The sequence below is a fragment of the Fringilla coelebs genome, assembly GCF_963513975.1.
Source record: "Fringilla coelebs genome assembly, chromosome: 9".
Lineage (NCBI taxonomy): Eukaryota > Metazoa > Chordata > Aves > Passeriformes > Fringillidae > Fringilla > Fringilla coelebs.
In genome coordinates, this window is record NC_140067.1 from 30,056,564 (window position 1) to 30,072,136 (window position 15,573).

Consider the following 15,573-nt stretch of genomic DNA (forward strand, 5'->3'; position numbering starts at 1 on the left):
CAAACCCTGGCACCCAGTGCCACATCCAGGCTTTGTTAAACACCCCCAGGGATGGGGACTCCACCACAGAGACTATTCCAGAACTTTATCACCATTTCTTTTTTCCTAATATCCAACCTGTATTTGCCTTGGTGCAGCTTGAGGCTGTGTGCTGTGGTTCTGTCAGTGCTGCCTGGAGAAAGAGCCCAGCCCCAGCTGAGCACAGGCACCTTTCAGGGAGTTGTAGAGAGTGATGAGGTCACCTCTGAGTCTCCTTTTCTCCAGGCTAAACTACCCCAGCTTACCTTTCTCAGGGATCCTAAGCTACTTCCCATGCCCTTGGGCATGCAGGAAGATCTGAAAACTTCCATTACATCCATCCCATGGTGGCACCTGTAGAAAGGGGATGGGAAGAAAACTCTGAAGGTTTGGGAAGTGCTGGAGGTATGGATGCAGCAGCCTGCCCAAAAGAGGCCAGTCAGGTGTGCCTGACCAGACATCCAGTTTTAATCTTCTCTTCCAGCAGAGGCAGGACCCATGGCTCGAGTGCTTCAGACCTGCCAGAGGAATGAGCTTTTGGGGACTTGGCATCCAGGTGACTTAGGCAGCACTGAATATCCTACCTTTGCTGTGTAAGTCATTGCTCCCAGAAAAGTCAGAGGTGCCAAAATCCTAAATCTATACAGCAAAACAAATAATGTGCTGGCTCCTGCGTTTCATACTTTGCTGCTTTTCCCCTCTAAATTTCTAGCTGGCTTGTGGGTGTGGTGCTAAATTAATAAAAAATTGAACTGTGTGTCACTTTTGACATTTCTAGCATTATTGTGGAAGTCCAAATCACCAGTAAGTGACATATTAGTATTATTTTGTATTTTTTATTAGGTCTGTGTTGATTTTAGAATTGGTGCTTATTACTTAATAGCAAGACTGATTTTCCATGAGGTTTTTTTTTGGGTTTTTTTTGCTTGGCTTTGTTAATTTTCTCCTGGCTGTTTCAGGGCCGGGCTCTGCTCCACTGGGCATGTGACAGAGGACACAAGGAGCTGGTTTCAGTCCTGTTACAGAATGCTGCTGATGTGAACATCCAGGTAAGAGGGAGCACACAGGTAAATGGGATTGATGTGTTACACAGCCTTCTGACCAAATGTTTCCATAAATTCTGAATTCTTCCCAAACTCCACAGTAAGTTCTCTTGGTGATAAATTCTGGTGAGACCCCAGCTGCAGTGCTGTATCCAGCTTTGGGTCCCCAGCACAGGAAGGACAAGTTGGAGCAAGTCCAGAGGAGGCCACAAAGTTGATTAGAGGGGTGGAGCACCTGTCCTGTGAGGCTGAGAGAATTGGGATTGTCCAGTTTGGGAAAGAGAAGGCTTCAGGGTGACCTAATTGCAGCCTTCCAGTACCTACAAGAAAGACAGAGACTGTTCACAATGTCATGTAGTGACAAGGGAGAACAAGTGAAACTGAAAGAGAGTTGGTTTAGATTAGATATTAGGAAAAAATATTTTTCCCTGGCCTTAGCACAGGCTGTCCAGAAAAGCTGTGGCTTCCTCATCCCTGGAAGTTTCCAAGGCCAGTTTGGACAGAGCTTGGAGGAGCCTGATCTAGTGGAAGGTGTCGCTGCATGTAGCAGGGGTTTGGAACTAGGTGATCTCTAATGTCCTTTTCAACCCAAACCATTCTGGGATTCTCTTATAAGAGCATCCAAAAAAAGTAATCTGAGAAAAATAACAGAATTTTGAGCCATTGAGGTTTGCAGCCCACATGTCTGAGCTTAGCTAGCACCAGTTTTAGGATGTCTGAACAGACCAGGTTTTGACCTAAACTGGTTCAGCAACCACTTTGCAAATGGTTTCTTCCAGCCAGCCAGTCTGCCAGTGCTCCTGAGTCAACACTCCCAGTTCTGTCAGCTTGTTGTAATTAAGGGCTGGCCTTAAATATAAATGTGATTGTATTCAGAAATAATTGTCCAGTATATTCCTGTCAGATTATGATTGACTGCTCTTTACCATCATGGCACTTCTTGGCTCTGCTCTCCTTCCCAGTTTGGACACAGATACACCTTTGCTGATGAATCTTAGAGCTCTTACTGGTGGGATGTGAGCAGCCTTCAACAAATGCTTGGGTAGTTTGTCAGGGGTGCATGTGAAGCAGAGCTGCAGTCTGAAGGCTTGTGGGCAGAGCTGTAGTGTTCACAAGCTATAGATAGCTGTGTTGTATTTACACAGCCATCAAATTGTAAAAAAGTCTGTCTTGCCCTTTCCTGGGCAGAATTTCTGGTGGGATGGGTATGAGGAAGCACAGCTCTCTGGTGGCTGGTGAGATCTGTATGTTTGTGCTTAGGTCTCCAGAGTTCCAGCTGTAATAGATTTAATAGGAGTTTTTCCTGACACAGAAGAGGGGTGGAGTGAATCCAGTGCAAATGGGGGACTTTGCACATCCTGCCCATCTCCTGCCAGTCAGATTTAGGGAGTGCTCTGTTGGATACAGACAGGAACAGCTTTCTGTTGAAATTGGGAAGGAGTGGAACCAGGCTCCTGCCCATTCCCTTCGCCCTGGCAGCCTGGAGATGGTTCTGGATTCTCTCTGAAGCATCCCTTCTCTTTGACACTTGTCTCATTCCATTGGAGGTAAAGTTTGACTCTTAGAAGTAAAAGCAAAAGAGAGAATCATCATATTTTTTCCATCATATTTTTTCCCCCCAAGTATTAATTTTCTGTTCAATTCTTCTCTTTTCTTTTTGATGCATTGCACGTTTTCTAACCAGATTATTTTTGGCCAGTAACAAAAGGTTAATAATAGTCATAAAAAGAAAAATCAATCTTTGATATGTTTTTCCCCACCAAGGTAATAAAGGAGAATTTTTTATAAAGGTCTCTGTTTGCACGTAGGTGTGTTCCCAGAGAAACCAGACACATTTTTATTCTCAGCCATATATAAATTGCAATAACATTTCAAGACTTTGTGACTTAATGTTTATTTCTCCTTTTTTTTTTTTTTTTTTTTAATTTTGACCTTTACCCTGGAAGAATTCACATCCAAACCAAAAGCAGGAGAAATTTTAAAAGCAACCAGCAGAAAAAGGGAGAGGGAGAAACTCTGTCTTCCTAACAGGCCATAACACCACAGCACCTGCTATAACACATTACCCAAGGCACTATGAGTTAATGTGTAGGCTGTAAAGAGCAGTGGGTTCAGTGTGAGGGGATATCTGGTGAATGGCTGTTGCTGTTTTTCCAGAGTGATGTGCTCAGCAGAGGTTTCTTTCCAAGCAGCCTCCACAATCCCACCTGCCTCTCCAGATCTTCAGGAATTCTTCTGTCTTGTTGAGTTTTGCAGCAGCACCTTCATTCAGGCAGCATGAGACATAAAGAATAAATTAGGGATTATGAGGGTTATGAGCAGGTAGTGAAGGAGAGGAATGCTACAGACCAATTTTTTTCTAATTGCCTATGTTTTAGTAGGCTTCTAAAAAGTTAGTCAAACAGCATGACAGATTTATGCTCTCTTCCATTACCTTTTTAATAAATGTTCCTCCATCTTGGCTCTTTTGCAGTGTGCTAAAGGATTTTAGCTGCCCTAAGCAGGCAGTGACAGTGCTCTGCTGGGTGAGCTGGAGCAAGCCTTACCTGCTCACCGTGCCTGTAGATGTGCCTCAATACATTTTTGCTGCCTCATCTAAGTTACCTTTACACTGTCTGTTGTCAAAGCACTGCAGTGTCTGGATCAAAAGGGTCTGCAAGAGTCAGCTTATTGCTCTTTGCTGATAAACAGCTTTAGGAGCAGGAAGAGAGGCTCTGCTCATTCTTGTAGCATGCTCAAACCCACTTTCTTTCTGGGAATAACCCCATGCCCCTGGACTGCAGTGATCCAGTGCCTGTGCTTTTTGTTTCAGCAGTGGTGCTGCAGTTTCCAAAGGGTGGTCACTGAAAAGCTGCAGCCACTGAATTCTCTGCTTGTTGGTAATTAGCTCTAATAGCACATTTGAAAAGAGGTGCTGAAGCAATTGCCATGGGCAAGGGAATACAAAAAGGCAACGGGGCTGCTCTGCTTTGTTGAGAAAGGGCATTTGTGTAATTGAATTACCTAAATCTCCCGTGCCAGGGGCCATGTCAAAGTGGGTGGTGGGATGGTGTTTTGGAGCTCTGCTGGAAATACCCAGAGCTTGGGGCTCAGTCTGAGAACAGCCTCCTTCACTGGAGCTGTTTGCCTACACCAGCAGCATAACAGTTGGTAACATCATGTTAAGGTAAAAGATTCCAAGCATAACACAGTGGTAACATAAGAGTTATGAAGGGGCTCAGCAATACAATTATAATATCAATTTCTAGCTTTAAAACATAAGAAGCCACAAATTTTCCTTGCAGAGGATGAGCAACAAAAGAAAACCCCTTTCCTCTATGGGGAGAGGACCTTCTGGATGTGAGGTGCTGCTCCAGCAGCTTTAGAGGAGCTCCTTTAGTGTATTTGGGGGGCATAAACCACAGACATGCCTCCTGTACTTCCTGTGGCTGCATTTTGTTTCATTTGTGGGTAGTCTGTACTTCAAAATCCATGTGTTCATGGCATGCCCTTGGGAGTATATGGGGAACTATCTGGGAGTGGTGCTCAGCAGCTCAGTTTACTCTGGTAAAGCTTTTCAAGCCTATCTGGCCATGTGAGCAAGCTTTAACTTAAGTACTGTGAGTTGTAAAGGGACCTGTATCACTTGACACACGGGATAATTAAAGCTGTGTACATATCTGTGAGGTAGAGCAGCTGAGTTTAAACCATATCTAAATATTTTATGATTTTTAAACTGCATCGTTGTGCAATTATCAATGTTATGGTAATAATGTTATGTGCTGAAATTTTTCTGTAATTCTGACTAAAAGGATGGAAAAAGCTGTAACTGATGTTCAGATTTTTTTTCTTGACTTTTCACTTTCCTGGTAAAGTGCAGATCAGTGCACTAAGACTTTAACCACTGGTCAACAAGTTCTCAGTAGTCACTCGTGGACCCTTCAGGTGTTTGAGAAGGAAACTTGAGACCAAAGCTGAAAATCATCAGGTTGAGAAAGCTGTTGCTAGTATATGTGGGGTTTATTTTATTCATTCCTATATAGCAGTAATTTCAGTGAAAAGCATCTGGTGTCTGTGCTGTCTGCAAAGAGCATTGGTTGATTTTTGGTACCAGTGTTGGATTTGTGTCTTGTACCAATTCATGCAAGGCTGCTCAGTCATATTTATGCATTGAGGTGGTGCTTGTCAGCATATTTTGAGTTAGATTGGGAGTTTTTTCCTTTTTTTTTTTTTTTTAAGGCACTTTAAGTAACATGGTTGCCTCCCCAGGCTGTCTTTTCTCCCAGTTCCCAACTTCCCTCCTCTTATTTACATCCTAACACTGATGATCAGAGTGTTCCTGGAGACATGGAACATGGAGTAGCCATCCCCTTGTAATACCTTCACTGACTGGGGATAAAAAAAAAGAAAAAACCTTTTCAAATGAAGACAATGCAAAGATAATAAATGGCAGGGAGGGTTCATCTCCCTCATGACTCAATCCTTTTCAAACAACATTATTATTGACTGACCTATTGGTTGCCAAAAAGGAAAATCAATTGTACTAGAAGTAGTTGCTGGGCCACAGATCACGGTACTAACCCAGCAGAGACAGGTTGATTTTTATCAACTATCCAAAGACTAATTTCCACCATTAGCTAAAAATTAAGTAAAAATTATGGATATGTCGAAGATTGCTAAGATTGGTGGTCTGTTGGTTTTGTGTTTGTGTGGGTTTTCTGTTTTTCTGCCTGACTCTTAAAAGGCTTCTGTCTGTACAGGGTAAAAAGAAGCAAGGAATAGTCAGGCCTGCTTGCATGCCTGCTTTTTTTTCTTTTCATCCTTCTTCATTTGGATTTCACAGCAAGGGTCTTGTGTTGGAGGCAGGTAGATATTTAAAAATTAAGCTGGTCTCAGCAAATGTGCATCCCTTCCCTGCCTCCTGCACCAAACTAGTCATGCTCTCATGATGCTGTGCCTGTTGGGAGATGGAGAAATTGATGTGGATGTTTTGGCTGTTGTGACCAAGGACAACAGGCTCCATCTACATATCTTTCCCCCTCCCCAGTGACATGGGGGATGCAGAAACACTTTTGGGTAGGGTGCCAGCTGCCAAAGTTCTCTGCTGTTATGACCATTCTCTAAACCTGGCTGAGATTAAATAGGAGCACAACAGCCTTGTGCCCTTGCAGTTAATGTCCCTAGGATCAATTTCTCCCTAAATATACTAAAAGCCTGGCTCATAAAGCCAGGAGGGGTCCTGTCCTGGACCTGATACTGCAGCAGAGCTTTGGCATAGGTATGCTCACAGCAAGCAAAGGATGTCACAGGTACTGCTGAATTGACCACTGTGGGAGGGAGCTACAGTGGTAAATGCATGGGGACACGAAACAGAGATGAAAAGCAAAGCAATGAGAGCAGATTTATTAACCACAGTAGTGTCTTCCTTCCTTAACCACCCCCCATCCCCATCCCTGTGTCAGTATTTCCGTGGTCAGGTTTGTTCAGCAGATCTCTGAAGACTCTGCAGCCGTGTACCCCTTCAGTTTTGACACTGCTGCCAGTGGGTGTGAAAGCCATTAGCCAAAAGAAAGGAGAGATCTGCTTAGTGACAGAGGGTAGCATTCTACATTAAAGCATTGACATGGTGCCAGTCACACAGTTATTACAGGTGGCACAGCTCCATGGCTCCCCTGCGGGTCTCTCTGTGGAATGTAGATTGGCAGCAGGTTGAATGTTAAATGGTCACCACTCAGCAGATGCTGTTTTTACCTACTGGGAGAAAAGTCCCTTTCAGCAGAAACATTTGCAAAATATTTGCACTCTAAATATATGCTGGGAAAGGCAGAGATTTATCCCTGGTTTGCTTCTTAGCTTCTGAAGCCACCTCAGACCTCATCAACACTAAGCATCAGTTGTACAGGTGATGAGATGTTTCCTTCTGCTCATCCAGGCTGGGCATTTTTAGCATTGTTTCTTCCTATCTTCCAGCTTGACATATCCAGTCTTTGTTTCTTCTGTTCCCTGTAGACAGATGAATCATTGCTTCATGGCTGGTGCAGCACAGCACTTGGCACCCTTGCAGGCAGCCCATGTACAGCACTGCCTGCAAAGCAGCTCACTAGCCAGGAACTGCTGCAGGCTCCTGTGTCCTGCAAAACCACAGTTTGAAAAGTGAAATCCAAGAGCTGGCCCTGAAAAAACTCACAGTGGTCTCTGTTGCTTTGCCCTCAAAGTCTAAAACTGCCTTTGGGGTAATCAAAAGGCAGGGTTTAAAAAGCCAGGACCGAGGACAGTGGCACATTTGAGTGGCTTGTGGGCCTTGTACTGGGGGCTGTGCTGTGCAGAGGGGAGGGGAGGCATTTCCATGGCCAGTGCTGGGCCAGGAATGCAGTCTGGGAGAAAGGCACACAGCTGTAGCTCAGGAAGCCTTGTGCTTGATTCCATGCCTGACACCACAGCTCTGTTGTGATACTCTCCCTGTCAAGGCTCACAGTAGACAGAAGCCAGCAGCAGCAGTGAGCTTTGAGGTCAGTGCAGGTGGCACCGTGGAGGAGAAACAGGTATCTTGTTCCCTCCCCACTGTGTTCACGTGTCCCTGCAGAGGCAGGAAAGAGCCTTACCTTGAATGCCTCCCTTTGAGGACATGGGCTGGCCCCATGGCCCTTGGTCCCAGGGTCATCTTTGAAATCAGCATGTGTTAAAACACCTGTAATTCCTGAGGTCATTGTTGGAAATGCTTTAGCCCCTCATTAAGGTGTTTGGGTAACTGCACAAACAGGATACCACTGGCAGCCAAGCTGGTTCTTCAGGTGAAGCATCACCCTAGGAGTGGTCTGTAATCACCCCAGGAATGGTCTCTAATCACCCCAGGAATGGTCTCCAGCCTTGCTTCATTTCCTATGGCTTTGGTGTCACTCCTCCCTGTCAGAGGAACCACCAAGCCATCAGCTACTCTCTGCTCAGGAGAGATGGTTCCTAGAACATCTTATTTTACCATCAGCCTTTTGGAAAAGCTTTCCCTGTTTGAAGAAGTTCTGCCACTCACCTTCTCCATGAGGACTTCTCGATTTGAAAAGAGTTTCAAGGCTTTCCTTCCAAATGGAATTCTGTATTCATCTGTTGTCAGTGGCTGGTTTTTCTGGTTTGCTCTAAAAATCAAAACCAACAAACACATACAAGAACAAAAAAACAACAACAAAAACCCCCAATTCTAGGTAAATCACTGAGGCATCTCAAATTTGCAGTCTTCAGCACAAAGTACTTTTAAGTTTTGCTAAATAAGATTGTCCTAATGCTTCAGATATTGGGGCAGTAAACCTTTACACTTATGTTGGTTCAATTTTAAGTAAGATTTTTCATTATTATAGCTCCATGGATTGTAAGTGGCAGAACAGCACTGAAAATGGCAAAGCTAATTTAGTAAGTTCCTGTTTCTCAACTTGCACATGTTACTTTTGCATCCATGAGGACAGTGTCAGTGCAGGAGACTTTCTACCTCAGAGCCATGTCTGTGCTGGCAGGGAAGAGTGAATGCTTAGGAGACAGAGTAGGGTAAGCATACAGTGATAATTTCATATATTCCCCAGAATTCAGGGCTTGGAGGCTTCCTGAACCACTGTTCCTATTTTTGCACTTCTGGATTTTTCTTTGATACATTTCTTTCATGCCTCTTTGAATTCCCAAACTTTATGCTAGTGGGAGTCCTGTAGTTTAACTGTGCATTTGCCTTGCACTTGCCATGATCATTTCATGTGAGACCCCATTTTTCTTGTGTAATGAGAAACAGTAATTGTTCCCCCAGTTACCTTCTCTGTCCTGCTTTTGACTTTCCTGGCCGCCTTGATTCCCCTGGATCACTTCTTTTTCAGACTGAGGAGTTTTATCTGTTTAATCCTATCCCATTTGGAAGCTGCTCAGTAACTTTGCCATTGGGTCATTTCTAGTTCTTCCTTACTGCTTTCAGAGGAAGGGAGCAGCACTTCTCTCAGTGCCCAAGCTGTTAAGTGCAATATGAGATATAATGAAGCAATATAGTGATGTTTTCTTATTTCCTTTTTTTTTTCCCCCCAATGCCTCCTTGTTGTTTGTTTTTTATTAACTACTGTTGAATACTGAGCTGATGTTGTAGAGCTGTCTGTAATAACTCATGATCTGTCTCCACAGTGGTTGTATTAGCTAGCTCAGAACCTATTGCTCTGGATTTAGACTGAAGATTGTTTTTCCATATGTGCATTACTTGGTGGTTTTTTAGAGTTGAATTTCATCTGCAGGCTTTTCACCCTGTCACCTTTAGATCCTTTGTAGCATTTTACAGGCAGCTTTTGGTTTAAAGGACTTGAATAATTCACTCCCAGCCTGCTTCCCCTGTTCCCTTCTGTGGGCTGAACAACCCAGGCCCTTGCACTGATCCCTCAGAGGCTCCAGCTCTCACCAACAATTGTGCAAGCTGTTTACTCCTATTCAGTCTCCAAGGTTGTTTACTCCTATTCAGTCTCTAATTTTGTAATCACTTCTCAAGCAAAGACCTTCCCTCTCGCTCTGTGACAGCATCATTTAATAGACTTTGGTGAGAGGGTGTGTCCAGAGGCTTTTGGAAATTCTTGTGAACAGGCATCCCCACTCGTGTGGGACAGCACAAGTCTTGGGACAGCAAAGGCTGCTGCCATCCTCTCTCTGCCTGCCACAGAAAATCTACTCAGTTGCTCCCTTTAGTAACAAAACAAGTAAATCCTATCTTGGAGTAATCTTCTAGTTTATCTAACACACCAGTGGACTTTCTCACCTTAGGCACTCCACATTGGCAACAAGTCTTCCCTCCTCTTTTAACAGTGCTCAGCTTGGCTGGAATAGAAGTTTGTTACAAAGCAAAGGCCTGAACTTCCATGAAGGTGTGTTGAGGCTGTGTGTGGTGCTCATTCTCAGGCTAGGAGGTGCCTGTCTGCAGGCTGGGTACCAGCATTGGGAGAACTCTTGAACTTCCATCATCTAAATCCGTTTCTGCTGTTCCAGCCAATTAAACATTAAAATGGGCGTGACAAATAAGTGTTTGTTTATGGGTCAGTAACTCTGGAGTGTGGCTGTGACATGGCTGCCTGAGACAATCCATTCCAGGGCAGGCCTGGGCAGCCTGACATCCTTGGGTGTGTAATTGCTTTTATAGGGAAAGGCAAGCAATAAGGATAATGCAGCTATCAGGCCCCGACTCACTAGTTCAGAAACTTCCCCTTGCCAATCAAATTCCTTTGGTATTCAACCAGTTTTAGGCTTGTTCCAAAGGCATTATTGTGCTGTCAGAAAATATCCTGATGGATATATGCATTCTCTCCAGTGTTGGATGTTACCTTCTTGGTTTTGTCCACCAGCCAGCCCTCACTTTATGGCAACAGACAGGCCTGTCTTGTCCCTCTCCCTTGCTTCCCCCTCCCCTATTATATTTTTTTTTCAGCACTATTAGATTATTAAATGCTTAATGACTATTCCATTCCTGCTAACTATACTTTTGATGAGCTGCAGTAATAAAACTTTGTAACAGCGAAGCGTGTGTCTGGTTCCTTTATAGGAAGGGCACATTTGGGGAGCTGAAGTAATGGGGGATAAAACTCAATTAATGAATAGAAATAAAAAGAAGTAAATGAAGTAATCAAACTCAGAGAAATTAGTATTGGCAGGTCTTAAATGATGCTCTTGGATGAACAATCTTTCAAAATCTTTCCTTGTATGCCGCTGCTGTCTCTTTATTTATTATTAAAATAACATGATCCATGAGGCGCTCGGGGTGACTCCCAGCCTAGCTAATTCTAATTAATCCAGTCAGGGAGAGCAGCAGGGTAAGTGGAGCAGTCTATCGGATTGAAATTCATAACTTAATTGAGGTCAAAGTCCTGGGTTGGGAGAACAAAAGTCTTTCACTGGGACCAGGCAGATCAATAGCAATAAATATCTGGCTTGGATGCAAGTAGCTTATAGTGACAGATTATCTGACACTGGCCAGAGGTCTTGGTCCTGTTCAGGACCTGCAAAGTCCTGTGGCATGTACAGTGGAGGGTGACTTTTGCCAGTGTTCCCTCCAAACCCCCAAACAACTCTTGAAGGACTCGTGGGACCTTCTGTATGGAAGGATGTCCATACAGAAGTCCACATGAGTCATACTGAAATTTGATTTCTCAAGGTACAGGTGTCTCATCAGTAGCACAAGGGCAAGTGTCACATTAGTGCTGATGGAGGCTGGAAGAAGTTGCTCAGGCTTACAGGAACTTGGAGCTAAATCACAGTTTGTCCAGAAAAAGACCTTTAGGATCAGGGGAAGCTGAACCATGGATGGATGGGCTTTATGCCAAGTCTGTATTTATAGCACGTTTACATAGGAGGACGGAGGAAGGTTGGAAGAGGGAAGTGTAAATAATCATTAAGTTGGGTTTGTAGTGTGAGAGAAAACAGCAGAGGAAGATGTGGTGTTGCCTGTTCTTCAGAAAAGCATCCAGTGTCTGCTGTGACCTCCAAAGTGATCTGTTTGCATGTGCTAAGGATGGCTGCTTTCCCAAGCACGAGTTTGGGCATTGCCTGAACTCCTAAACCTGAGAGGAAGCCTGAGGTCCTGCCTGGGATCTGTGGCTTTGCACTGTGCACACAGCTTTCCCTGGGAGTGGGCATTGAAATACTCATCAATACCAGCAACTGCAGAAGCTTCTCTGAACTTTGAAAGAAGCAGGTCCTTCGGCTGGAGTTCAGAATTAAAATGCAATCTTCACCTAGGCCATTATTAATGCAACATTTATGCAGATTGGAGTGTTCTGCTCGTATCCTCTTTGCAGAGGACAAATCCTGCTGTGGTCAGCACTTGATACATCCCAGATGGATGTTGTTCTGCCAATGCACTTCAACAGAGCTTGGAAGAGAGCTGGAAACCGCAGCTTGGACCCAGCCAGGGACTTGGTTTGACACACCTGCTCCTCCCATTAACACTGCATGGGTCTGAAGCATCTCTTCTTGTCCAGCTTGCCAGAAATGTTCAGAAGATCTCTTTGGCTCCACAGGTCAGGTTTCCAGGTGTAGGGCAAAAGCCTTGGCTGGTCAGGTGTCAGGTTTTAATGTGATGAGCAACTGTTGGTTTTTCTGGGCGTATAAATGGTACTTCTGTACCCTCACACCCTTCTGAGACTGTCTCTGGGAAACACCTCTTGTTTTCCACTGCAGGACGTTTGCTTTGTGTGGACAGAATGCAGGGAACAAGGCAGCTGTTCAGTACATAAATATAAATATATGTACACACATACACTTGCTTTTACTATGTACTGCTGTTTTTATCTGCTACTTGCTATTCTACTATATACTGCTTTCCTCATTCATGTCCCAGCCATGGCACAACCTCCTCCTTCCAAGCTGGTGGCTTCACTTGTTAGAACCCTGGTTACTGGGAATTTTAGACAAAAAACAAAAAAATCCATTATTCACTCTTTGGATTCTTGGATTGTTTGTGTGTTCCTGCTTCATTCCTGCCCAGCCTCTACAAGAGCAAAAAGTTCCTGAGGCTGTTATACAATGCAAGCAAAACTTCACTGGCAACTGTTATCAAGGGGAGAAAGGGTTGAGTGATTTATTTTGCTTTATATAAAAACTAACAGAAAAATCCAAGTACTGAACAACTCATGACTGAACAGCAAGATCTTGTGAATAATGTATCTTGAATATACAGAACTTTGAAATTGCACTTTAGTTTGAGTCATGGCTCTTCTAAGGTTTAGGAGGAAAATCATTTAGAATATTAACATTAACATTTTTTCCTCTTTATAGAGCCACACCTGTGATGCAAGTGAGAGAATTTACTTTTTTTTTTTCATTTGAGAGAAATTACAAGATCTGTCCATTGAGAGCTGGATTTCCACAGTTATATATGTTATTAAAAACATAGCAGTAGATGCCCAGATCTGTAGAATATCTGTGGATTCAGTGAAGAAATTCTGTTTGTGGCTCTTTTTAGAGTCAAGTTTAGGTTTCTAATTCTCCAGTTTTGCTACAGAATCCCAGCGTGACCTTGAACAAGTCACTTGATTTCTTTCTGCTGTGGTTTCCCATTTGGGAAATGGTGGGGCAAATAATCGTTTTTTATCTCATAGATATAACAAGATTATAAAAATATGGTACTTTTAAGAACCTTAGAAAACTGATGAAATGAAATTAAACAGATCCTGCAGTCCGGATAAAATGAGATGAAACAAGCATGAAACTATTAGTGAAAGAAATGTTTCTTTATCTTCTGCAAATAAAAATGCAAAGTGATTAAGTGGGTCTTTTCTAGCTATTAGCAATAGCAGCTCTAGCCAGCTGACTTCTGCCACCCTTGTAAATTAATTTGTGGGGTACAGTCCTGAATTTAGTATCCTCACAATATATACCCTTAAAAATTTTGTCACCTTCTGTGATGCACAACATTGCTGCCACGATAGTACTGCAATTAACTTGCCCTGCAGATAAAAAGTGGCTGCTTTAAATGAGATGCTCTAACACAATGCTTTGCAAATTTCTTTTAATTGATTTTTTTCCCCTCCCTGTGATAATTCCTGCCTTTACTGTATATCCAGCAGTATTTTTGTGAGGCAGGGGAAAGGAATGGGAATAAAGTGAAAGGTTTTTCTTGTCCAGGACAGGTTGGAGGTCTGGTGGAGCAAACCCCCCACGTCCCTGCTGCTGGCAGCAAGGCTGAGCACAGTTAGTGATGAGCTTTGTGTGGGTGTGAGGTGCTGGAAGAGGAGGAAAGCCCCAGCTCAGACTGTGGGCATTTTCCTTCCCTGGCTTGGTGACTGGATGAAAAAGCCTCTCTTTCAGCACAGCTCTCAAATCCAGGTAGGGATTAATAAGCAAAACAGGAAGGGAGGAGTTTGGACTGGTTGACTTTTTCTAACACAGAAGGAAGACAAGCAGAATATTTCAGAAAGCAATAGGCTAGAACATGGTACAAAGAAACTTTGACATGTGTGCTGGGACTCAGCCAGAGGCCAGGTTACCTGTGTTCAGGAAATCTCAATTTACTCTTCTTTTCTTTTTGATTTTTTTGTTGTTGTTTTTTTGTTTGTTGTTTTTTTTAACTCGAGTTTTAATCCCATTTGGATTGTGCAGATGAAATCTGAATCAGAAGCCAGATCTGCCAAAGCTGCCTGGTTCCCTTCTCTGTGATGTCCTTGTTGTGGGGATGTTTTGAAGCAGTGCTCACAGATTATGTGGTAATTTGGCTTCTGAAGTGGTATGAAATTGAGCATTACACTTTGAATTCCAGTGGTCAAACTCAGAAGAGATTTGTAAAGTTACGGCTCAGCAATTGCAAATGATCCATTTTTCACAGCTTAATGACCAAGGGCTTGTGTTTGCAGTGATGGGAAGGGATCACATACACCCTTACCTCCAGCACTAATTGCAGAGTAAAAGAGGTTAATTTAAACCTTGGAGGCACTTTTGATCTGGATCTTTTACAGCAGCAGGAAAACTCAGAGCTGTGGTGACTTTAAATCATTCATTTTATCTCTCAGAAGGAAAAGTTAAGCATGGATGTGGTCAGTTTGCTCTCATCAGCTGGAAAGAAACAACTTGCTAAGCCCAGTCAGCTGGGATAAACCACAATGTAAAGGTTATAAATGTGTATTGAGACAAAAATGGAAGATTATGTAAACTAGTCATTTCGACATGGATTTTAAATCATCCTCTTTTTGCCTGTCAGTTCAAGTGTTCTTCTTGTTCCCATTTAAATTTTTAAGTCAAGGTATTAAGCAAGAGCAAAGACCATCCCTATCCCAAAGAGATCATCTTGGCATCAGATACAGTGCCACAGGTAGTGCAAATGGGAAGGCTGACTGAATAGAAGTAAGAGAACAAAACAGAGATCAGCAGAAAAATGGAATTCTTGGCTCATGGCTTCCCCAGGCAATGCCAAACAGTGGTGACACGGAGGGTCATGGCAGAAGGAGTCTTAAAGGAGGATTTAAAGGATGGGAAGGTGTCATTACTGAGGACTTCTGGCAAAGGATAAACACGTGAATTCCTCCCTTAAATCAATGGGACTTTTACTGGCATGTGTCCTAGGGCTGAGTGTGTCCCTTGCTGGGATCAGTTAAAAAAAAAACAAAAACCTGCAAATGCTGCATTTTACCAAGTCCATTGGGAGGAAGAATCAGTGATGGAGAAGAAATGGGAGACTTTTCATAGAGAAAAAGAGAAAATTGCTTCATTTGCATAGGAATGTATCACAGCTGTACCCCATGCAGAAAATATTTCCTTCTGGGATAGGGTGGTTTAAAAACACAGTCACCCAGCTGCAAAATTGGTTCTGACTCAAGCAGACAATGGCACTCATTTCTGGATGGATGATGCTTTCAATCTTGTGCCCAGCTACTGAAAACACCTGGTAGAGTTCTGGTCTCCAGGACATCATCTTCCAGTTAAACACAGGAGTTTGGCTCTTTCTAAACAAAGAATTTCTGAGCACCATTCCCAAGCTGGGGGAATTGTCCATCTAGATTTGCCATCCACAACCCCATCCTGTTTGATGTGGCTGCTTGATGGC

At 43.3% G+C, this 15,573-nt stretch overlaps 1 protein-coding gene across 1 annotated transcript in view; it reads left to right on the forward strand.

The window, feature by feature from the left end:
- ACBD6 (acyl-CoA binding domain containing 6) overlaps positions 1-15,573 on the forward strand; it is an 80,125-nt gene that overhangs the window by 41,073 nt on the left and 23,479 nt on the right. Inside the window, exon 6 of the mRNA XM_084211540.1 lies at positions 978-1,067. Within this exon, the coding sequence (XP_084067666.1) occupies positions 978-1,067 (90 nt within the window). The remainder of the gene's footprint in view (positions 1-977; positions 1,068-15,573) is intronic.